This window comes from Lepidochelys olivacea (assembly GCF_965140295.1).
Source record: "Lepidochelys olivacea isolate rLepOli2 genome assembly, chromosome: 11".
Lineage (NCBI taxonomy): Eukaryota > Metazoa > Chordata > Testudines > Cheloniidae > Lepidochelys > Lepidochelys olivacea.
Genome location: NC_140421.1, coordinates 34019555 through 34045718, shown reverse-complemented (window position 1 = coordinate 34045718; position 26164 = coordinate 34019555). Strand labels below are relative to the sequence as shown.

Below are 26164 nucleotides of genomic sequence, written 5' to 3'. Positions count from 1 at the left end.
ACTTGTGCATGCGTGTTGACTGCATGGTCCATATCCAATTTAGGAAGAGTCCATGTCTACTGCTAAATGCATACAGCACCAAGCACAGCAATGATGTTCACTAAATAAGCAGTTATAAGTAGATTGGAAGTTATAAACTTCTTTTAAAGATTAAATTTCTCACATGGTTTATCCATTAAGCAGTTGTAAATTAGTGACTTGTACAATCCTGGACTCTCAACTGACTGGCCAGATCCTTCTCCAACTTGTCTTTTAAAGTTGCCTTCAGCAAATATGTCATTGTTCTTCACTTATTAGAATTTCAGTGACCCAATTTATGCCAGATAGCATGGTGATAGATAACAAGAATTTATAAGGTAAAGACAAAAACCCCTAACATTCTCCCCTTCCCTGTGACTGACTGACTGACTGACTGACACACACACCCCCTTCCTTCTCTCAATTAAACAGATTAACCGGTTTAACACAGAAAGAATTATTATAGCATATGGAATTTTAATCTTGCTAAAGAAGAGTTTAATTCCTTTAATGATTTTTTAAACCATTAAACTTCATTCACCTATAAGACATCAACCATTCTCTAAAAGAGTTCCAACATATCTACCTTTTCGTCCTTGTAATACAAAAAGATCAATTATATTCTTAATGTTCTCATCAGATTTTACTTTAACTCAGACAGTTTTAAGACTCATGTTTGTATATATAAAAGTATATCTTATCAGTTTTCCAACTCCTGAAATTCCATTTTAACCAGATGTCCTAATTTAGAAACATCTGCAAATGCCCAACTATAGTAAGTAAGGAGTACAAATAAAGCAAAGCAAAGCAAAGCAAAGGGGAGATGGGGGTGGGAAGAAGACTCATACTGTAGTCCTCCAGAGACTTCTAGATAGGAAAATCAAGCAAATAAAAATTTACTCTGAGGAGCAAGATACATTAACTTGGCAGGATACCATAACTTAGTGCTTCATCATAATTTAACTTCCTAATGGCTACACTTCTCAACTGCAGTTTAAATGACTGCTCCACTAGAAACCATGGAACTTATCCAAAAATGCAATGGCATTTTTGTCTAATAATTGTTCCAACATTGGATTCCATGTTTACTTTTCAAGGTACATTTTTGAAAGGAAAACTAAAACTCCTAACATATTAGGCATTGCAACACCGCTTTGATAGTAAATCAAATATTTTAACTACTGTTCACAGTGTCATAGTTGGATAACTTTCATAGCAAAATATATTGGACAACTAGCTGCTGAAATATTTAAGAACTCTACTCAATATGATTTAAAGTTTGCAGTCCTTACTCATGCAAGTAATTTCCATCACTTCAATGGCACTATTCACATTAATAAAGGATTACAGGCTCTCTCTGTGCAACTCTGGAGAAACAAAACACAAATATTTGCTAAAACTGTTAGCATCCTTCTTGTTCAAACTCTAATGTGAAATCCTAAACGCACAATACTTATATGTTCAAAAAACAAGGGTAACTAATCTAGACAGAATACAGAAAGTATGAATTGAATGACATTTTTCTTGTTAGTAGCATTATGACAACCAATAAAAACTAAATACTTTAGCTACACCAAGATTAAAGGAATTCATTGCCATCACTATAGCAACTGTCTTAAGGAAACCAACATGCTCAACAACCTGCAATCTAAATTTAGATCTAGTACGCAATAAAAGCATAAATACAGCAATATACCCTACATTTACATTTCTGTGAAATCTTCTAATTGCTTTTTTGCACAGTGAGAACAAATCGGTTCCTCCTTTAGAGCATCATATCAAAATAAATAGACTCATTAATGTCCAGTGCTCTAATGAGCAATGGGTGAACTAGGTGTTAATTATGCCACAGTAAGATTCAAGGAAAAAGCCCTTGTGAGCACTTGGAGGTGTGCAGAAACTAAAGTCTTTTTTCTGTGTTTATTTTGAAGTACAGCACGATGCAATCAAATGACAGCAACATGGTCACCTCATATTTAACAATGGAACTTTAGAGAGACTGTAATCCAAGTAGAGAACCTCCCAGGATTAATTAAAGCAGAGGAAAAATCCATTTTTCAGAGTTAAAGAATTTAAGGGATTTACAGTAGTTCCAAATTTATAGTTTTCATTGTACTTATTACCTCACTACAGCATGCACTGTATTAACAAAAATAGTAACAGCTTTGCATGAGGCTTTTAGACTACCTCTCTGAAAGCCCAACTCAAGCCTATGGTAGTAGGATGTTTTCCAGATTATGATGGTAGCAGTTATAAATATGCTTTTCCACACTGCAACTCTTTCACTATCCTGACCATTTAATTTCTTCTGGTACAAAGTGTCTCAAGACTTTTCAGAGGTCACTTCAACATAGACAGCTTATAACAAAACCATTAGCAGTTTGGCTAGTTTAAGAAAACCTCTTACTTTCCTTTTTTTGTTTATTATCACTGCATGAATCTGCGGCATATGATAGTTTATAATTTCTCAGGCTTGTTAAATTCATGTTAAAGGTCTGTTTTCTTGTTGAATAAATTTTGTTCATATAATGCTGCCTATTTCATACACTAAGTCTTTAATAGCACCTTTGGTCTATGCACAACTCACAGATCAAAACAGAGGACTAAAATAGGGGTTGATGATGCTATTTACATGTGTGATTCCTGCTGTCTTCTTGTTAGTAGCTTTAATATAATAGAAGACCCTGTCTGTTTTGTAATTAACACATCTTTACTGGAGAGATATTTGGAAGTGATTGCTGTGAATATACTGGTTAGTAAAATAAACACAATCACACACCACTTTCTGTTATCAGACAAATTTGTGAATTGTACACATTATACTCCAGATCAACAAACTGTGATATAACAGCCAAGTAGAAGAGACATTTATATAACCCTTTATTTTTCTGAAAATATGTATTCAATCTGACCTTGCAAATATAATTAGCTTGTGGGATGTGTGGATTTCAGTACCATGGATGCTTTACTAATTGCAACTCTTGGAAATAGATACTAAATATTTGGAAGCTGCCAATACAAAATAAAAACTGTATCTTTTTGTACATCTGTCTTAGCTACAAGAACCATAATAATCTGAAAAACAATAAAGATGGCATACTTTTTTGCAAGCATGTCGCTCGGTCAATGACCCACAACAGTTTGAGTAATACATTTTGCATAGTCAAAATTCAAATAATCTCCAAACTCAATGTCGTCTGTAATTTTTTGGCTGTATGTATGTAGCTATGCTTAATATGATCCAATATGTTATTCACCTTTTTCATTCTTTTATCCTGTGCCTGGCCAATGAGAGCAAATTTTTGATAATGTTAGTTTAAAAAAATCTGTTGTTTTTTTTTACTTTACTTTTGTACACTTATTTGAAAAGAAACTTTAAAAACTAGATTAAGATGTTTGATGTTTAATACAAGGACTTTGTAAATTAAAGTACTATATAGTCACATAACTGAATATTTTTTAAAGAAAGACATTTTCTATTGCTAATGACAATGAATCTAGTTTATGCAGTGGGGCCCATTTGAGCACAGCTTTGGGGGGTTGGTTTTTGGGGTGGAATTTTTAGTCAAAAAGTTCTATATAAAATATTTTAAAGACTGACATATTTCAATTCTCCAAGTTTTTGCAATAGCAAATCAAAAAACTCATTTTATGAAAGCATACCTGTATTTTGCATGCCATTCCACACACAGTGACAAATTGCAGACAGAGATAAATTATCCTTGTTGTTCAAACTTAAACTTTCCTGACATCAATATTTGTGCAGGAAAAAAATATCTATGCAATATGAAAGCTATCTTTAAAAATGCATTGTTACCCTGAAATTCAAGAATCTTGTTATTGTTTGTGGACAAACCTACCAGTGCATAAGAAAAAACTGCAAAAGATATAATGTGGCTATGCCAGGTGTGGAAAAAGAAGTAATGTCCCATCTAAAATATCTTTTATCACCTGCAACTGACCTGTTATCAACTGCTTAGTTTGTTTCTAGATTCTTTAAAAATTAAATTGAACATGTGACCTTAGAAGTGCAGCTAAGGTTTATGACCATTTCGTTATTTATGCTGCCATGCACTGTTAGACAACCACAAGTGAAGAACATCTTCTGTCCCTTGTAAGCCCACAGCATAAAAAATTCAGAGAAATCTTACTTTTTATGCCATTTCCAATGAAAAGCACTAAGAACTGAAACTGACTCATGCCAAATTCATATAGCTGAATTGCTGTGATTGTGAGTTTGAAGTTTGCAACATGGAAATTATTTATAAAATGTCAATTTTATCTCTGGAAAAAGAGATTCCTAGGAGTATGTGCATTTTCTTTCTTCATCCTTGGAGAATTGCTTACTGTGGTCAAATCTGCTGCACAACTTGAATATCCATATTGGGAGGGGGAGACAACTACGGTATAATACATTTATCTTGACAAGTGAGAGCATGCATCCATAACTCACAAGTAGCAAAGCCACAAGTTTTAAAGCTATATGCCTTAATGAAGATAAATGGACTATTCCACATTCACCATGGTAAAAGGTATTTAAACATTTAATACTTTTCAATGAAAAGTATACTTGGAACTTTTTTGTTTCAGGAAAGGGAATGAATTGAAATAACCTATAAAAACAGTTTACTAAGCAAGCATTTATCACCTGATTGAGAGCACAGCATATCCAAAAAAAAATCAGAACACTGACACTCACATTAACAATGAAGTCTGTAAATGCAAGTTTTTGGATTTGTAATATTCTATTCAGAAACGACATTATTTGTGCAAAATACATGATGCACTAACATGAACAAAAATGTTGAGAATGTATAGTTATAAAATTTTCGCTCGCTTTACAATGAAACAGGAAGGAAAAATGGTGATGAAGTTGGAACAATAATATAATTTGTACTTTGTCTAATATTTTGAAAATTTTATTCTGAACGGAAGTACAAATATTAACACAGGTACCTATATCATAATTAAATATGCAGGATCTACTATTACAAAAATGTGATGCTTAAAAAAGGTCATTCTCTAATAATTCAAGTTATCAGCTTCCTGCTTTTCTTATAAATCAAAACCAAGACAAATTCCCATTTCCCTGTTCTGTAAGTCAGAGTTCAAGGCTGAAATTTTGCTTAGCTCAGATTAGGATGCCTCAGCCTTTCACCTGTAGGTCACTGCAATGAATCCGTGTTTCACTCAATAGTGATTGAGTTGCTACCATTTGACAGATCTTTGTTGGTTATTTGGCTATTTGTAAAATAAACTGGTGATCCCATTCTAACTCATAGTGGACAGATATCCACATCACAAAACACTATCACAACTGACATTCTTGCTGACAATTTCACTGGGCTTGGTCAATGATTGATCAGGCATGCAGACTGAACTACTCTGACCTCCAGGGACATCACTCTAGATCAGAGTTGAAGTACATTGGTGTGACACTGTTGGGGAAGCCAGTACCAGGTGTAAATAAATGAATTTAGTTTCAAGTTCTCACAATCTGGCCATTTATGGATCTAAAAAGAAAAAAAAAAAATCACAATTACAGAGCAGCCAAAATCTTGTGCTCTGTTCATTCTTGTGATTATTTACTACAGGATTTAAAATAGTAAAGATCACCTAATAAGCAATGCAAAGGTAACTCAAGAAATACCAAGCTTTTTCTTTGGTTGGTTTATTTCTCAACCATTCAATTTTTCTCTCTTCAATCTCTGCAGCTATAATACATACAAGACCAAAAATACCAAGATCCCTGCAGATTCTTTTCTTTTCAAAGGGACTATTAGGTCAATAACCTTGCACCCAGGCACCTCCTTTTCAGTCTGTGTGGTGATGCTTAAAAAAATGGATTAGGCCCACTGAATGTGGCATTTTAAAGTAATTTTTACTGAAGATATAATGGGTCTGACAATACAATATCAACAGAACTAATACATGATCATTGACAACGCATAACACTTCAGCGGAAAGGTCAACAATATTTATACGCCTATCGTGCCCAAAATATGTTAGGCACCGTACAAATATATTGAAAGGCATAATTCCTGCGCTACTACTTGTAATAGTTTCTACCAAAGTTATACATTATAAGGAGTCCTTAATACTTGAGTGGTATAAATTAAAATTTCTAAACAGCAATGTTAGTAAGTCAAACGTTAATAATGAATATTGCATCAGGAAAAAGTAGTCTCGTCACAAAAACGATCAATAGCATGTATTTTTACAAAGCAACAGAAGAGTAATTTACTGTGGAAGTGGTATCAGCAAAATAATTCACAACAAATAGCCACAGAATTAGTATTACAGCCAAGTTGCTAGTGTTAATGTGTTTGGGTCTTGATTTTACTTGGCTGGTTACTTTTTTAAACTTTGGAGGGCCATGGGCAGAGGGGGGAAAAAAAAACAACAACAGACTGCTAGATTAATACTTCCAAATTATATTTTTAATGGCCCATAAGGGGACCGAGAACGTAACATGGATGTATTCTTAATTCTTATTCTTCTCTAAATGCACACATATAGACTACCAAAAACTTATCAGATGACTCCAGACTACTTACCAAAAACCAAAATAAAAAACAACACAACACCAAAAAACTCCAAGAGGTGATTTTAAAGGGCCAATCTCAATTTCCAGTTTCAGGTACTATACCTGTCCCTCCACCAATTCTAATTTTACAGTCATATTATTCTGACTTCTTAAAAATATTCTCTCTTCCATTGCTGTGTGGACACTCCAAACAAACAAACGGGAAAGACACTGAATATACATAGGAAATGCTAATCCTTACATAAAATAGTGAGGAGCCCATTGAAAACCCTAAGACAGATAGCTATGGCTAAAAGGATGCAGCCTTTCAGGAAACTAACAAAAACTGAGCCTTTAAATTCAGTTGAAGGAAACTATGTTGGAACGGTCTTCAATGCCCTTATTTTATGTAAGGCATAATTGATAATCATTTGACTCCATTAGAGCACTGGATAATTTTCCCAAGTTAGTAAGACTTTATATTGGGGTGGCCAACCTGTGGCTCCGGAGCTGCATGCCACTCTTCAGAGGTTAATATGTGGCTCCTTACTTAGGCACTGATTCCGGGGCTGGAACTATAGATGCCAACTTTCCAATGTGCTGGGGGGTGCTCACTTGACAACCCCCTGCTCTGCCCCAAGCCCTGTCCCCACTCCGCCCCTTCCCCTGAGCCTTGCATGCCCTCACCTGATTGCAGTGGGTGGGGAGGGGGAGTGGGAGGAGTAGGCGCTGATTGGTGGGGGCTGTCGGAAGGCGCTGCAGGCTGGGGAGTGGATGTGGGGCTGCTGACATATTATTGTGACTCTTTGGCGATGTACATTGGTAAATTCTGGCTAGTTCTCAGGCTCAGGTTGGCCACCCCTGCTCTATATGGCTATGGAAGATTTAGACACTGAGCTATTGATTTGCAGCAGAAAGGATTGTCTTGGAGAGCAGTCCAGCTTTCTTTCTTCTTGTTTGGGAAAGTATGTGTTAAGGAAGTCTAGTCTTAACATATGAAGTTTGAAAAATAGCAAAATAAAGTTATGCTATTCAATGTGCACTGTTCAGTGCTGAGAACGAAACAAAGGAAGACAGTCCTGTGCTCCAAAGATCTTAACATCTAAGTCAGAAACAGGCAAAATAATATAGTTCAGATACATAACAGACAGGTTCAAATCAAGATCTAGAAATATATATATATGGCAGAATCAGAGTTCTAGGACTTGATGCAAGAAATTTGTTTTTTAGGAGAGATCTCCATTAAGAAAGGGAGGTCATTTGGCACACACGCAGATGAAGTTGTGGTTAAAGAGATGACATACCATTAGTTTCTGTGTAGTGTTTTATTTCATTTAGTTCAAACTAACCATGACCATTCTTGAAAAGATTAAATCTCATTTATGCAGGATAAAGCAAGCCAACAAAACTCTAAGGGACACAGTTTAATCCAATGTTTTCTATGATAGCTACAGTATGCTTTATCATTCTAAACTGAAACCTGAATAAGCAAACCAATAACAGAGGGAAATATTATGCTTATGATGATCTTGTGGTTAACGCTCTGCATTAAGACTCAGGATATCCGGGTTCAATTTCCATCTCTGCCACAAACCTCCACTGGCAAGTCACTTACATTCTGTGCCTCAGTTTCTCATCTGGCAAATGAGAATGTTTTCTTTCTCCCAACCTTTATGTATTGAGATTGAAGGATATTCAGGGCAGAGACCATGCCTTTTTTCAGAACCTAGCATAATGGGGTCCTGGTTGAAACTTCTAGGTGCTACTGTAAAATAATAATAGTGCATCTCTTAACTCTACTTTGAAAAGAATACGTATTTGGCCTGTTTCATAGCTAATTCGTATAGATTATCTCTTTTCTATGAAAAGAGTCCAAAAAACATGAAAGGACTATGCAATTTAGAGTTCATTAGAAACAAACTGGTTGGATGAAGAGCTTTTTGAAAATGGCAAGCTACCCAACATCCTGGGCACAACTTCTGAGGCATCTAAAACATTCTATTTTTGTATCAATCCAAAAACCAGGTTTTTTTCCCCCGGGCTCTCTTTAATGAGCAATAAACAACAAAATTGCAGTATCTTTCAAGCTCTCATGAATTATCTCAGGTAAATGACAGAAGCACAAGATACTTTATAATATTTGGTTTACCTGACAAGATGCCTAATAGTTTTGTATAATACATGCAGTTTATTTACAAAAGAAGTTTCCTCTCAAAGAAAAGTTGATCCCTTCTGAAAATGCAGATTGCTCTTCTGTTACAAATTATAGGTATTTTCTGTCAGTCAGTCATTTTGACAGTGTCATTACTACAAGGACTACTATAATGCAATGGACATTTAAACCACTGTTTTCAGAGAGATTTTTATATGTACCCCTGTTTAATATATGAATAATACAAAAAACCGTATTTTGATTTGAGAAACAGATTTGTCACATCAAATATACACCTAATAACAGAAATACTTGGTAAAATACCCTGGAATAATGTCTTAAAGTATCAATCACAGAAAACCAGTAAAGTGCCTTTGGAAAAAACTTATCAGAACTGTTTTCAGTGGTGCCATGGCTTTTAGGTTGTAATTTAAAAATACACTGCAAGGACTACCTATCTACCAGACTTTGGGGGAAGGAGGGACCTGATAAAGACTGATGTTTGGGGTGGGGGTGGGGGAGAAAAGAGGAATTGATTATGTTGGATTTATTGTAGTTATTTTTTGGTTTAGGGATGAGGAACAGCTGCTGATTTTGTAGTTTTTAAAAAAAAATCTGACAATTTTTGGCAAACACATAGTGAGCTCCGGAGAGACTTAAAAATGTTAGAAATTGAAACAAAAATGTCAATATTTAGCAATTCTACAGAGCTTTTAATGCATGTATTACAGAATGTTCTACAAAGGTGGTTAATCCCTGTTACCTCATTTTACAGATTGGGAAACTGGGGCAAAGAGAGGTTAAATGACAGGTATACAGTCACATAAGCAGATCAGCGGCAACAATTAGGAATAAACCTGCATGAGGTCACTTCTCCCACATCCGATTCTGGTGCCTATGTGGACTAAAATGAATTTATTTTCAAATGAATTCAACCCCAGAAATTAATGTAATACTTTCCAAACTCTGGTAACAGTAATCAGCCAACCTTAACCAGCTAACTCAAGCTTCACTCTTGTGCTTTATGTTATGATAAACCTGCTGGGAATTATTATTTTATAGACAGGATACCATTAGACAATACATTAGAATTGCTGGTACACAGTTATGGGGAAAAGTTGTGATAAACATTTAATGATATAGATTTAAAGTAATGAAAATCCCACCGCACTTTATGAAAGATATGAATAAGTTGGAGAATCAAGAGGATAGCAACAAAAATTATAGGAAGTTTAAAAAAATGTGACCCATAAGGAAAAGTTGTAAGAATTAGCCACGGTTAATCTAAGGAAGAGAAGGCTGAGGCTTCAAATACGTAAAATGTTGTTGTAAAGAAAACAAAGTGATCAATGGTTTTCCATGTCCAAAGGTAGGACAAGAAGTAATCGTTTTAGTTTAGAGCAAAGGAGATTAGGTTAAATATTAGGGGGAAACGGTCTAAATACAGGGATATTTAAAGCACTGGAGCATGTTGCCTAAGGAGGTTGCAGAATCCCTGTTACGGGAGATTTTTAAGAACTAGTTAGACAAACACATGTCTGGGATGGTCTGGATATACTTAATCCTGCCTCAGCATGGGGAGATTGATTAGATGACCTCTGAGGGTCCAAGCCCTATATTTCTATTATTCTACGTTTTCGAACAGCACCTTTAAAACACACCCTAAAAGTTAAATTTCAATTTAAGCCATGTCTACATTAAAAACTTCTGCTGGGTAGCTGTGTTGGTCAAGGGTATGAGGAGGAATGATCTGTGATCACAGTATGATCACAGCAAAATGGTGGGTTCAGTTGATTTCCATAGGCCAAATATCTTTTTAATATGAGCAGCACTGCAAACTCCAACTGTTTAAAAAATCATGAGATAGGTCCCTCCCGCAAAATTATGCAACTGGTTTAAAATAATAATGTGAAGAGTTATTTTTATGTGCCTTCTGGTTTTGCTCCTTTAAAGCACACTCTGGTCATGTTTTCAAGCTTTTTGCCACAACCATGAGGAATAGAACCATTTTTTTTTTAAATGAAGGCTGAGACTTATTTAATCATTTGGACTTCAGGAGATGGAGCTTTAAGATAAATAATATTGCAAGACTTGCAATATAAATCACAAGAGTTGGTAACAATGACCTCACTGCATGTTGTGCAGTGGGAACTGTTGTCTGGCTTGTAGGAAAAGGTGTCTCCCCTTCAGAGGCGAAATACCCGAAGAGTGATTTGCTGCAGGAGCTTCAAACCAGATCAGCATGGGGACACTGACCCATGCCCCACACAGGGGACCAGAAGAGAACAGACTATTTAGGTCCATGCCCGTGCAGGAAAAGCCCTCTTTTACCTGGATCAGGGATAGTAGCACCCACACTCCCACCCATGAAAGTAGTTAAATACCAGGTTTCGTCATGATTCACTGTGGGCATAACACTAGTCACGCTCCTTTCTCAAAGATCTGGGGAGGAATTTTTCCCTCAACAGATTGGCAGTTTAGCTGGTGTGAACATGAAACAGGGATTAGGCTATGATGTCGCAACTCATTACGTAAGTGTGGGGCAGATGTCCAGTGCAGGTACTCCGTAGGGAAAAAATGCAGCGGTCAGATAAAATAGATTGGTGAAGGATTTAAAGGAGTTATTCTACAAAGGAGAGGAATTTGGGGGTGGAGGGTTCATGCATCTATAACTGATATGGCAGGGACCCAGCCCTCTCCATCCTTATTCAAAGGGGGAGTGAAGTCCCAGTAGCTGGTTGGCTGGCAACCAGAATGGGTTAAGGGAGAGCGCTTTTAGTATTTTCAAGAGCTCCAGCAGCTCGCCCACCACAAGGTATATGTAAATTATTATGGAAATACCGACACTGTCCACTTTTACCTGCCAGATACTTCTTGACATTTAGGAATAAAGTTGCATAATAAACCACATCCAGTGTCTCCTATCCTCCCTTCTAGCATAGTCGGACAACGTCGTAAGAAAAGTTGTGAACTATTTTTATATTTACAAAAAATACCAGACTACACCTGCACTACCTCATATTCAAGATTAGGAAAAATAAAAACATAACAGAAAAAGTCAAAGTCTAGTTTCTCCCCCAAAGAGGACATTCACAGTTACAGCAAAGAGTAGATAATACACTTGGTCTTAATAAGTGCTGTAGAACAGCAGTGTTATTTACTGTGAAGATAACATATTTAGCAATTAATTTAATATTAACTCTGATCTAATTTAAAAATGCAGCAATAGAATACATGTTATTTGACTTTGATACAATATAAAGCAACCTGTCCTGATTTTTATAACACAGGAAGAAACAAAGAGAAAATACATACTGATGTCTAAGGAAATCTTGTACATATTTTATCAAAATATTTCACTTTTCCCTCCAACATATCAGTTATGTAATCAGGAATTTAAGACATTTGGGTCAATTTAATTTCTTTTTAGTATTTTCTAGAACTCCAGAAGCTTATTTGTTTTTAAATCACTTATATTTTGGTTTGATGAATACTTATATAGGCAAGCTTTTCGCTTTGAAAAAAACTAAGAATAGACCCCAAATTTAGAATGGACCCCAGTTTTGCTCAGTCATAATGATCTGATGTCAAAGAGTTCACATATAATTTTATAACAGATGAGCACTCTGAGGTAATGGTAATATTTAGATGAGCTGGTGGGTAGCTTTAATATAATCTTGCTATATAACTACTGTATTTCATATACAGAAAACAAATATTTTCAAACTATTTATAAAATTATATTAATGTCATACATCTATATTAGGATTTATTTTAAATAATTGGTCTACAGTACAATGGAAGTGCATGCTCAAACAAAACATCTCAGCAGTATTTTAAAGCAGTAACCACCTAGCCAATTTCTGTACGTTCTGTAGTTTTTCTAATCCACTCTCCCTGTGGTTGAGCAAAATCGAATTGCCTCTCACATTTGCAGACAGCTCTGTGAAGGTGATAATAGAGCTGCTCCCTGCTGTCATGAGGCAGGAAATAGGAAAATGGCATATGGGGCTAGAAAGAAATAAAAAAAGAACTAAACAAGAACAAAAGAGATTTCAACAAAGGACAACTATAACCCAATGTGCTTTGCAAGTTAATCTTTTCATAATCATTTAACATACTTAATCATTCATCTGCATCTTTACTCAAATATCTAAATGGCTGAGACCAAGTCTTTAGGGAAGTTTTTATTGTCTAAAACATTTGGAATGCAGATCCCACCAGAAACTGTCATGTGCAATGCTTATAAAATAAAGCACTATTTCTGCTCATGTTAGGGGCTGAACCCTTCCCAATTTGCGATTAGTAAGCTTTAACTATCTGTCCAAAATTTAATATCTCAAATTTTAAAACACTATAGACCGGGATTATCTGTTTATTCAGAAAAAGGCTCAAATGGTAGAAGTGTTGAATGGTTCTTGAATAGCAAACAGATGACTTGGTTAGAACTGATTATTCCAAATATATAATATGGCTTACGGCTACAGGCTTGCTCAGGGACTTTTGATGCAAGTGTTGGAACAAATGAAAATGGTACACTTTCAGTAGAGTTTTTTGATTCATTTATAACCAGACAGAATATTTAAATGAGTCATTGAGATTTTTTGAAATGTGGGTCCAACATTCAAGAACTAATATGCATTTTATAGTGTTTTTATTTTAAATCTTAGCTAATTAAATTAAAAAAATTTAAAAAAAACCTACTGTACCTTTCCTTTTACGCTCTGGATAGGATCCACCACCACAGCTACAGCTCTTTCCGATAGAGCTTCAAAGCTCTGCTGAGTATTGATATCCACACCAGACAGCCAACAACCAAAGCCAGGATGACTATGATACCAACCAACAACCATCTCAGGCCTGAAACGAAGAGGGCATTTAGAAATTCCTAGCAATAAACCCCTATGATATGAAAAGAAACATTGAAGTAACAGGGTATCAATTAGGATGAGAAAAGACACACAGGTGTGAAAAAAGCACCATTAGAAACATTTAAATTACTCACCATCGTATGGTGAAAACATGGAAATGAATAAGTGCGACAAAGGAGTGTTATCATTAAGGGATGCACATTAGCAGTGGTAGATCAAGCTTTCAGTTTTTCACCCTGTTACCACACCTTCCCTGAACCAGTTTTTACCCTTTCAGCTCAAGTAAATATCTATTCTTTAACTCCTTGGAGTCAGGAGTTGAATTTTCACGGCAGAAAGTCCATTTCAGACATGGACGGCAGGAACAAACGGCGGGAAAGGATTAATATCAATTAAACCAGCAGTAGAACTAGAAACTCAGTCAAAAAGCAATTTGCACTGTTCTGCTCAGCTGCTGAGCCTTTTGCTAACATTAATTTTGAAGTTTTTTCCACAGTAAAAGAATTTGAGCAAGCAGATGACAACTGTTGAGAGTTAGAGTAAAATAAAAATTTGTTTAAACACGAAGATGCTTTTTATCAAAATGTTTTTCCCCCTTTCTTTTATATACTAAATGTAACTGTACGCCTGTAAATAAAGCTAAAATACCCAAAGTAATAATGCTTTCCTATTTATAAAGTACAAACATTAGTTCCTTTAAACTGAGTTATTTTCTAGCAACTCCATATACTAACTAGAGGGGCATTCAAACCGAGGCTTACTATTATGATAATAAGAGAAGGAAGTTTATGACACTCATCTGGATCTGAAGTGTATCTCCTGAAAACCATGGGGAGAAGTGGGTTGTATAACATGCGATATTCATCATAATATTAGGTCAATTATTACTGTTTAACATTAACAAACACCCCACAGATCACAGGTCTTGCATGTAGTATACGGAATGTGCAGCCTAACCCACACAGTACGCCACTTAAACTTTCAGATGTTGCTTTGAAACAGTTACCTTCCTGTCTGTTTCAGCATATCCAACATTTTGGCTTGAAATACAGGATCAACTGCCTCTACACTGACACCCTGATTTTGGAAGAGAGACAGCATTAGTGTATTTACATATAAAGTAATTTAAAAGATAAACATGCATGCAAACAGACAAAAACAAACAAACAAACTCTTACTGCTCTGACATAAAATGATCTAATAGCTTCACTAATGACGAGACATTACTCTTCTCAGTTTTATTCAAGTTTGTCTACTCGGATTTTTTTTGGAAATTGTGTAATTTTTAAATAAATCAAAGTTCTAGCAGAGCATTATTTAAATATAACAAATCTATTCCTGTAGTTCCTTGAAAAAAAAAAAAAATGTTGAGTTTTCTGTTTAGTAGGGTATTTTGGGTGAGCACTACCACCAACCATGCAAAAAAACCCAATTCATCTGTCCTCTCCATTTCTAGTTTGTGCACACTGCTTCCTGCTGCTTACTGCCAGCCCAGGTCTGTTGCCACTGGTAAGGGTAAATACCCTCTTGCAGAGCCTGGCAAAGGGCATACACCATCAACAAAGGCAGTGAACTGACTATGTAGAACATGCTAGCCAATGCATAAAATAAACTCAGAAAGAATTCTTTAATATTTCAATTATATGTAATCTTGATGGCAATTAAGGAAACTGCCTCTTTAATTAAGACCAATATTTCATTCGACCTACACACAGTGCCACTATAAATTTCAATTCCAGCTCCCAGTTCATTGCCCTCTTTTAATAAAATTCAATTTCTTAACCTCAAGTAAAACCAATCACCTTTCCACACAAAGGAAATATCATCTAACAGTCGTGCCACTAGAGTACAAATTCTGCCCCAGAGAAGTGATTTAAATTCACAGTTTCAGCAGTGCCACTACAGTTAAGGGCATGGCATCATTTCCATCAAACTCTTACTTTCCAGAGTTTGCAACGTGGCCTTAATACCTCCATCAGTACTGCAACTGGATATACAGGTCTTGAAGTCACCAGTTTACAAAAACTTTAAACACTGGGGTACTATAGCTATGGACAGCATAAAGGCCTTAGTTAAGGACTTACTGGGAGCCATAGGTTTGACTTAAACCCCTAACCAAGTTCAACTTAAACATTTTCTTAACAGACTTTAGACATTTAATATGGGCATAATCCAGACACTGATATCATTAGTAGTTTTTCATACCTTATGTGTGTTGGGATGAGGGGAAGGAAAAACATAACATGATGTACAATTATTTAATGTGAGAGAAAACATTTACTCTAGTTCCTACTGAAAAGTACTCACTGTTCCTGATTGTGGCATAGCAAACACATCAATCACTCTGACTGTATAATCATCAACAAATTCTCCAAGCATCAGACCCATAACTTCCATAGGAACACCAGCACGACCATGTTTCAACATCTAGAAGGGAGACCAAAAGTTACAATGACATACTATGGTATTATTTACAAGAGATTCAGGGTTTGATTTGGGATAGTTCTGCCTCTACCAAAATGCCACTGTTCTTATTTTTATTTTACTCATTAGTTAACAGCATGTTGCGTGTTTTGAAAATGTAAAGCTTTGGAATAGTGCTAAGAATAATACAAGCAATAAAGATTGGTGGCAAGAAAATAACTGGAACATTTACAGTAAGATTCTATAACTACATTTAAACAAATAATCCAGTCAAAAACCAAGTTGTCCACACTACAAGCCTATAAACTTTTTACACTTTATGGAATACTAGACAAAGATAATGCTTTATATCTTAAGTGCTATTTTCAGTAAAGACTGTAGAATACTTACTTTCAGCAGTGCAAGGGAAGAGATATAAACCTGTTCTGCTGTATCCACCGCAGGAGCATCTGTAGGTGGCCCCTACAAAACAGAATAAATTATTAACTATTTACTCCACATTTATTGCATCATTTTCCAATTATTTCTATTTTATTTTGCACAAAATTCTAAGACTAAGAACACTGTGCACCTGACTGTGCTTTTATGTACAGTAAATCCATTGGTTGCAGTGTTTACAATGAAAACATACAGCACTTTTTTTTTTACACTAACCTATTTTGCAACTTAGGGGAACTTACCTATGATATCTAGATACCTAGCCAGAAATCAAACAAAATAAACTGGTAAATATTGTGCTGGGTGCAAACCAGTTACAAAACATACGGAATCAGTGACGAGTTTCCATTAGTAAGAGTTAAGTCTTTCAGCAATGCTAACCTTCCTCAGCTGTAAAATATCTCCAATTCACCAATTAACTATGTGTTTCTTACAGTGGTGTGAATGTAAATGCTGCTGGGCTAGCATGATTAACTGGCACCAACACAAACAGCAGTTTCCCTTTGCTTCATCTGTTTTCAGTTAAAGACGACTTGCAGATAAAGGCAACAGGAGCACTTTTCAGATACACTGGTACAGTGAACATAAAATGGATCTCCAATCCCTAGGTGGAAAAGCTGTGAACAAAACACTTCGCTCTTTGCTTTATGAGTTGTTATTCAAAAATTAGCACAATTGTCCCAGGTGTGAATGATTGGTTGAGGAAGGTATTGTGTACTGCTGAAATGGAAAAAAAGCAGGCTATCTGAAGATAAAACTATGCAGTTTTTGGGAAGTGAGGGACAAGATGACCTTCTCTAAACAACCACATCTCATTTGATCCCTTTACCACCCAAGTCATAGTACTTCATTAGTCAAATGTGTTTGTATTACAGTCTTCGTAAAAGGAGACAACAGGGTACATTTACTCTTAGTAATGCTGTGTAAATGTGGAATAACTAGAAAAAATTCCGATGAGGGGAAAAAAAAAAAAAAGTCCAGTCCATGATGCGTGAAGGGAAAAGAATTATATGAGACTGTATGTTATAATTTTGGAAGGCATTCCAATGCCAAAGTGATGAGCACTGTTTAAAGACTAGATTTAGACAACTTCATTAAATAACTCCTCACTTTTAGAGTGAAACAGTAATATTGGAACGACATGCTCCCAACACAGATCCAAGTGAGACCTATTGACCAGCCTTATGGGCCATAAAATCTGAAGATAAAGTCAAGAGCTAAAACTACTAGTAAATTCAGTTTGTATAAAAACCACTCACCTATTGTATCTACTTTCATTTGTGTATGTACATCTCTCTCTCTCTCTCTCACACACACACACCCACCCACACCCCCACCTTGGCATGGTATAAGGTAATTTATACAACAAGAAGGATTTTTTTCTGTGGAACATTTTAATAATAAATCCGGATGACTTCCTCCACTACAAATTAGTTTTCTCCTCTTTACTTCTGCCATCTTTCTGGTCAACCAGCAGTAGTCCTATACTCCTTGATCCCTGCATCCACAATTCTATATACCTATTTGCCACGTTGACTCTTTACTCCAGTTTCCTGTCCTGGCTGGCATTGTTCCCCAGATTAAAAAAGATAAGGTCCTGGCCACACTACTGCACACAGCCAACTATCAAGACTGCTTACTTTACAATTTCATCTCAAAGCCACATCAGAAACACCAGCTAAAGTCAAGACTCTCCTTTTCTGAAACAGTTGAGCTTCTTGGGCAGTATATCAGACACCACTTTTCTAAGGAATAGTAGCAAAAGGTGGTCCAGGACTTCATTTTGGATTGCTGGCGCATTTCTTGAGACAGACAACTCAGATTTATGTTTCCCCACTCTCTCCGACTCAGCTCTCACATGCCCCTTAGAACAATCAAAGGGCATAAAGATCCTTCTTCGTTACAACAGGATACGTAATAGTCATGGGTGGTTTAACTTACATTTTTATAGCGGAGCTTCTTAAGCTCCCTGTCTTGCCCTTCTGGAGATCAAGAATAAACAGTGTGCTACCTGGTAATGGACTGCCTTCTTTATCATCTTGACTGTGGATGAATGTGCTTGATGTCTCTGGATGATATTGCCGTGATAGAGTGGCTACATCACTTACCCAACATCTAACTCACTGTTTGTGTGGTGCCACCAGAAGAAGTCTCCTTCCTAAAACTCTCATCCCTCCCTCTTGACTTCTAGCCTGTTAGAGGCTACAGTCAACAGTGTCATTCTTGAAATTTTGTCCTCCATCTTTCACAACTCCATTTTCCCCTCTATTTTTTCCTGTTACCTCTCTGGCCATTCCATCATCTTTCAGTGGGTTTTCCCTAGGTCACCCAGTAAATCTTTAGTCTGAAACTTATAATTGAAATTATGTGAATGGGTGATCTCACTTACAGAGAAGGGTGCTGAGGAAGAAAAGTAGTGGACTAAGATAGGACCTTGTGGGGACCCCCACAGAAAGTGAGGGAGTAGGTATTTTTGGAATTAGTGGGATGAATTTGAGAAAGGGAAAAATATAGCTTGAATAAGTCTTTTGCAGTATGATTTATTAGGCTGTGGAATAATAAATATCTAGCTCTTGTATAGTGTTTTCATCAGCAGATCTCAAAGTGTTTTACAAAAGTCAACATCGTTATCCCCATTTTATAAATAATGAAACTGAAGCACAGGGAGGTTAAGTAATTTGCCCAATAACTGTTCCAACAATACCTTCCCTGTCTCAACCCTCCCACGGGACTAGCCTAAATAATCTGCCTCACCCCAGGTACAAACCTAAATATTATTTACCCTCTCCCCCATAGGCATTACTTGGCCAAGTTGCACATTAACATTCAATCTTTCCCCAGGAAGGTCCCGCTTAGCAAGGCAGATGCTTAACTTTAAAGTGGGGCTGTCAATTAATCACAGTTAACTCACGCGATTAACTCAAAAAAAAATTAATCGCAGTTTTCATTGCACAGTTAAACAATAGAATACTAACTGAAATGTATTAAATATTTTTGGATGTTTTTCTACATTTTCAAATATATTAATTACAGCACAGCATACAAAGTGTACGGTGCACACTTTGTATAAAATGGTGTTGTATAAATGGTATATTATATTAAAATTTTATTAACAGTGCGATTAATTGCACGATCAATTGCAATTAATTTTCTTAATTGTGCGATCAATCACGATTAATTTTGTTAATCACTTGACAGCCCTACTTTAAACTCAATAGGACTTCAGCATGTACTTAACTTTAAACACATGCTTACGTGTGGCCCTGAGTATTGATGTTTCCTTGAATTAGGGACACAACCAAAAAAAAAAAAATCATTCTGCCAGCCCCTTATCCATTTTCGCTGTTCTTCCCTGATACCTCTTGAATTAGCCTAAGCTTTTGGAAAGGAGTTGGCCAGAAACGAGCACAAGATTCCATATGTAGTCTCTCACCAGAACCATATAGGGAGGGATTTTTACATCCTTGCTCTGCAATGTGAATCCTCTCTGTAAATAGCCCAAATCTGTACTGGACATTTTGCTAATACATTTCATTGCAAACTCATGTCTAATTAGGTTCCCACCATCCTTACATGCTATTCAGCATTATTGCTATTTTCCAGTTATCTGTGTTTTTGCTTTATTTGGCAAAAGATGTTTTACCTTGCATTTTCCCTAGAATGAATCTCATGTTACTTTCTAATCAGCGTTGGTCCCTTTGCACTATTGCTTTGTCCTCTGGTGTTCAGAGCTCCACAAAACATACGATCATTTGTTAATTTCGTTAATATGGTGTTTACTCTCTTCTAGGTCATTAAAAAGATGTTAAACACTGGACCTAATACTGATCCCTGTGGTACCCTACATGACATATTGCCATGTATTACTTTCTACATGTGGTTCTTTAACCAATTGACAGTGTTCTGATGCAAGTGATTCAAACTAATTTTGGGAGCAGGAATTAGTAATACAGAATATCAAATACTTTATTAAAGCACAAACATCTACTTTTCTTTCATCCACTAATCTTGTAATTCTATCAGTTTGTCTGGCATAATGTATTCTTAAATCATGCTGCTTTTGCACGTAGTTTTTATCCACTAGATGTTGTGGGAGGTTGTTTTTTGTTTTTTAAAATCACTACATACTCAACTACTGCATTAATAATAGAAAGGCTTTTGACATGGTGACTGCAAGGAATACTTTAAAAAAAATTGAAATAAACTAAGGAGGTACCAATCCTCTGGAAAAGTAACTCTTCAGTTCACCAACTTTTTCAAAATAGCCTTTAAGGTTTATAATGTTGGTTTTCTAATTCTCTTAATGCTTCCATATGTTGAAAATTAAGTCAATTCAGACGCCAGAGTATGATCCACAAGTGGCTGCCATTCTAGCCTGTGCACTTGAATAGTGGTCACAAGTCCATTGCATCTGGTGTCTGGGTGAACAGTTCAGATTCCAAGGAACCCTCCTCTGGCCCATTCCCACTGCAGCCTTCCAGAGGCCTGTGCACCCCTTCTGTGAGCTCCAAGACTGAGAGTCTTACGGGAACCTTCATACCAGGTGCAAATGTCACCCTTAGTAAATTTAACTGCCTGCCAGCTTGAGTGAAGGGGCACTATGTTGATGAACCTTACTGCTAAATTAAATGGTGCATCAAACCTGAACTTTTAGATATTTACAACTTCATTATACAAGCAGATAATCAGCAAAAGAAAAATGTGCTTTTGCTCCTTTTTGATGTTTAGAGATAGCCAGAAGAGTCCCCTCCAACACCCTAAAAATTCTTTATTGTATTTCACATGAGAAATAGGAAATATTACCTTCCCCTATTCCTACTGGATAATTTCTTGGGAAAACAGGAGAGTGAATGGGGGTTATAACATCACAGGAGACATGTGAGAAATTCCTTCATTTGTTTTTATAAAAAAGGACAATACAATCACTATAAAAAGTCAAAGGAAAACAGTTTAAAAAAAATCTTTAGCTACCAATACATACGGCAAGCACAAAGCATTCCACAACATTAAAATCAATTGGGGGGGGGGGGAAAATAGATGCTGCTACCTCTAAACGGAATCAGTGAACTGACTTGCCTTCAAGCCAATCGTCTCATCCATAAGCACGACCAGTCTTTTTTTTTTTTAATAAAAGCTATCACTTAGAGAAATCAGGATTACTGGTAAACTTGCATCATGAATAAGCATTTGTTTGGTCTCTTATTTAAGTGAAGCAAAATTAAGTTTTCAATAAGTGTTCTATGAACAGAACGGGAGGATAAACTAAATGAGGGGTTATTTTTCTTTTACATGTTTAAAATATGATCCAGTATAAGAAGCTGAGACTTTTACTTGGACAGCCTTTGTTGATTAAGTGTTACATAAGGCATTTGCCATTATAACAGCAAGAAAACTAATGCCTCAAAGTGTTATCTATTCAGGCCTTTTAGCAAATTTGTTAACACTTTTAGGTATATTAAACTCCACCTTTCTCTTAGTGTGAACTGGTATCAATTTAGCCTATTTTATTACGTTATTAAAATACCTGCTGATTAAATGTGAAGTGTCATTTTCGAGCACTACCTGTCACTTATACTATTTGTTTTACATTTCTTTAAAATATGTATATAAAAGTGGACTTGAGATCGATAGCAACTGTGAAAGAAATATTTCAGACATTTTCTATTGTTTAATTCTATGTCAATACTGCTCTATTGTCACAATAATTGTATAAAAGTTGGATTTTAAATGTGTCTCATTTCAACAAAGAAGGGATTTCAACAAAAAAGCCCCATTTGACCAAATGGGTACAGCTGTAAAAAGATGCAATGAGGTAAGATCATGATGTACAATATATTTCTTTGAGGTGATATCCAACAACAATGAATTCTTACATAAAATATAATATCTGATGCATACAACACCTCAAATTTTTACAACTGGCACCATTTAAAATACAAAAAACAAGACAAACACACAAATATCCAAAGCTACAGTGTTTATTTCTTAACCAGCAAGGTAAGAAAACCTTTTAATACTTTAATTTTGTGAGTATTAAACAACTAGTGTGAAAAACAAGCGGCATGTAAACTATTTCTACTGCCTCTGCTTCAATGACTAGCTGAGGACACCTGTTATAGGAGGTGTTAATTGGCAATAGGAGTACAAGTCAGAAGCATGTTCCCCATCGTCCTAACCCAGCAAGGCTAGGTCATTAAAGTGGAAATGAATTCTTTCATGCTGACTTAACCCTTTGAGTACATAACTTCAGCTGTTACACCTAAAGACAATTGAGGGAGATTAATTTAAAATCTGTATTACTTCTGAATGTGGAAAAAAGCATTTTCACCACTCGCTCCAAAAGAAATCCTCTGGACAAAAGTCCCTGTGCACGTTATATAGGAGGGAAAAGTCACCAGGGCACAAATTCAACACCTACTACTGTGGAGTAAGAATTATTTTGCTTTTGATATTGAAGAGACTCTTGAAAGAGTAAGCATTTTAAATGACTTGGAACTACTATATTTTCTAAATGTAAATCAAACAGACTAAGGTTCAGAAACAGTGAGTAAAATGTAACACGTTGTAGACCGTTACTTGCCAAAAGTGCATAGGAATATGACAATTTACAGAGAGATGTACTAGTGATAGTACAAAAGCTACATATAATTGGTTAGTTGGACTTCATAAATTCCTTTTAGGTCTGCTAATGTACACTGTACACTCTGATGATCAATTGACAAAAAAAAGCTAAGACTCCTTTAATGGTGTCATCTCACTTACACAGTAATTCCTAGAATTAAAATATAAATCCAAGAAAAATAAAAATGAAGCTTGAACCCAGGGGTACAATTTTTGCTGTGAAATAATCAGAATATGTATTATATGAAAAGGTAATAGAATATACTTGAATTAAATATAGATGTTTTATTCAGTCCCCATGATAAAGGGTAAAACTTCAGATTTCAACAGTTCCCTTCATATAATGCACCAGAACAAAAAACAAAACAAAACAAAACACATATTGCAGATCCTGCAGTATAGCAAATTAATAGCCCTCTAACACCAGTGAAGTCACAGAATGAAGACTTCTGGTGTTTCCTGATTTGTTGTTCATTCCAGAGGAATTTACAGAGGGAAAACAAATTTTAGAAGTAAAATTAAAATTCATGCTGAACCATCCGCACAGTCTGCATAGTGGGCATTCAGCATATTTCATTTTTACCTCTCTCGTTTCTTGCAAATACTTCTTAATCTACCAGACAACTTCTGCAAGTAAGCACTATGTCTAGAAACATTTGCAAGATTAGATCCATATTTGTACCAAACAAGCAAACAAACATGCTATAGCTATAAAACACTACATATTTATAAACAAACCATGGTCTCTCTAGTTGATTCACATACTATCAGAAAGAGAAAATTATAGAAATGTTTGCAGTTAGTCATTTATCGTATATTGATCCTCCAACTGGAGCAGTAATCTTGGGCAAACATCAAGGCCTCTGCTGGTGTTTTAAAGCACGTACTGTGATGAACCCAAAACTAGCTGGGATAAGATAAAACTGCACAAGAAAATCCAATGTCTCTCAGTACATTTGCCAATTGCCCATCTCCTCTGCAAAAAGATAAACCTCAATAATTCAGGTATACCCCTAGATCAAAACTAAGGTAACTAAAATTAATAGCAACTCTAGCTGTACTAGGAATAAAAAGTGTCTCATACCATCAGTCTTGCATATAAAGAATGGGGAATATAACATTATGTCAGGAAGCTTTGGCAGGCTTCAAAACATGAGCAGTTAAACTGGCCTGCGACAGTAACTCAAACTCGTAGAAGCTTTGGGTCTAAAAACAGCAGCTTTAAGAATATTAAGTAATTTTTCCAAGTGTGCAGTCTATATCTCTTACGGGGTAACTGCACAGAAAGAGCCAGGTCAGACTTTTTCCATAACAGAAGTATAAAAAGGTTAAAATGATCACGAAAAAACATGCAAATTATTTGGTATCAGGTGCTAGCTGATCAATCCAAAGTTTTTAATTTTGACTAGTTTGCACAAAAATTCTTCTTTGCCTCTGCTAATATCTTCTAAATGAGAGTTTTAAGGAATTGGTTGAGCTACCCTTTCAGAAAGGCCTAAGTACAGATTCTATTTCCTATACACCTTAAGAATTCAATTAGGTTTTGTTCAACTGGTGACCAAGAATTTTTCTTCTTTTGAATAGATGTTAAAAGTTTATCTTACAAAAAATAGTGTTCATATGTCCTGAAGCTGCTAGACAGACAAGATCTAGAAAATGATTTTACTCATGTGCTTTTTATTCTTCATTACAGTTTAAATTACTGCCTCATGCCCTTCTCACTATAGACTAAACACTAGGGGATCCAAAGGTCCAATCAGATTAAGCAATGCCTTTGTGCCTACGGGATCAAAGTTAAGCTTGAAATTTGATCTCAGTACAATTTATTTTAAAGATGACCAGCCAGAATCCCAATTAGCCTGTTTTATTACAAACAAACAGCTTATTTTCAATCATTAAAAACGTATCTATACTGCAGAATTAGTTATACATATACATTACTTTAAGGGAGTCTATAATCCTTAAAAGACATTTTTGAATGTTGTTAACAAAATGTATTAAAATAAAGTATCCACCTGACTGCAGCTATTTCCAGTTTTCTTGTATTGTTCAAATCAAAAACTCAAGTAGTCACTAAAACCGTGTAAGGAAAGTAAGGCCAGACAACGGTACTTGCAGTCATTACTGCCTCCTACTCATTTTCAAAAATGTAAAGCAAATTTCCAGAATATAATAAAACTTCATTAAGATGGAATTAAGGTTGTAAATATCAGAGGAGGGTGGAGGTGGAAAGAACCCCTGAGAATGCCGTAATTCTCACACGCACAACACAAGATCATACTCCTCACCCAAAAATGCTAAAAAGCCTGGAAAATTCAGAGTTAAAGTTCTGAATAAAGTTAAGAAAAATACAAACGATCTAACAACTGTTAGAAATTAGTTTTGCAAAGTTCCAGTATTCCTGCCTTCAAGATTCCTCCCTCACTGCCCAAAGGGATTTGTGTGTTTATTTCTTGGCTAGAGACCACATCCTCAGTGGGTATGGGGAAGAGAGCCTCAAGGCAAATAATGGAATTTAGTGTGTATAAACTTATATCCACGCAGAATTTCAATAGGTAAACCCAGGTTTTCTTCTACTTTATCTGGACATCACAGCTTAATTAGGGGACTCTAGTGCTCTGTGGGTATTGATATTGGGTACCAAATCACATGCTGTGCAGGGAAACATTTAAAGGGATTTAAGGCAAAATACAGCATTCCTACTCCAAAGAGTTTACAGTGTGAAAGGACAGGATGCACTTTGAGACTCTGCAAGAATAACTATCAATTTTTTTTTCTGTTTTTACTTTATTTGTTATGACTGAATGCATTGTGGAAGAAGTGCATCTTTAGGAAGAATTTGAATGAAAAGATTCTTCAGGTAGGACATCAAAGCACAAAATAGGTGCACCACATCTCATTGCAACTTCCAAGCAAAAGAAATTTGTCAGTAGGTATTTGAGGAATGTATAGCAAGGAAAAAGTAGGACTGGATAACATTAAGATGACTGTTTCCTCAAGCACTTCTTATGTGTCCCAACCACCTCTGCTAGCATATCTGGAGAGATAATAACTCAATAGTGCAAAAACAAATGTTAATAATTAAATATGGATGAATGCAAGGACACAGAGTAG

The 26164-nt window shown here is 35.8% G+C and overlaps 1 protein-coding gene across 1 annotated transcript in view; it reads right to left on the bottom strand.

Moving 5' to 3' along the window:
- PSMD14 (proteasome 26S subunit, non-ATPase 14) overlaps positions 1–26164 on the bottom strand; it is a 62073-nt gene that overhangs the window by 14114 nt on the left and 21795 nt on the right. The window contains exons 4-7 of the mRNA XM_084642985.1: positions 16382–16453; positions 15875–15994; positions 14574–14644; positions 13406–13556 (exon numbers count right to left, since the gene is read on the bottom strand). Coding sequence (XP_084499111.1) covers positions 13406–13556; positions 14574–14644; positions 15875–15994; positions 16382–16453 — 414 coding nt within the window. The remainder of the gene's footprint in view (positions 1–13405; positions 13557–14573; positions 14645–15874; positions 15995–16381; positions 16454–26164) is intronic.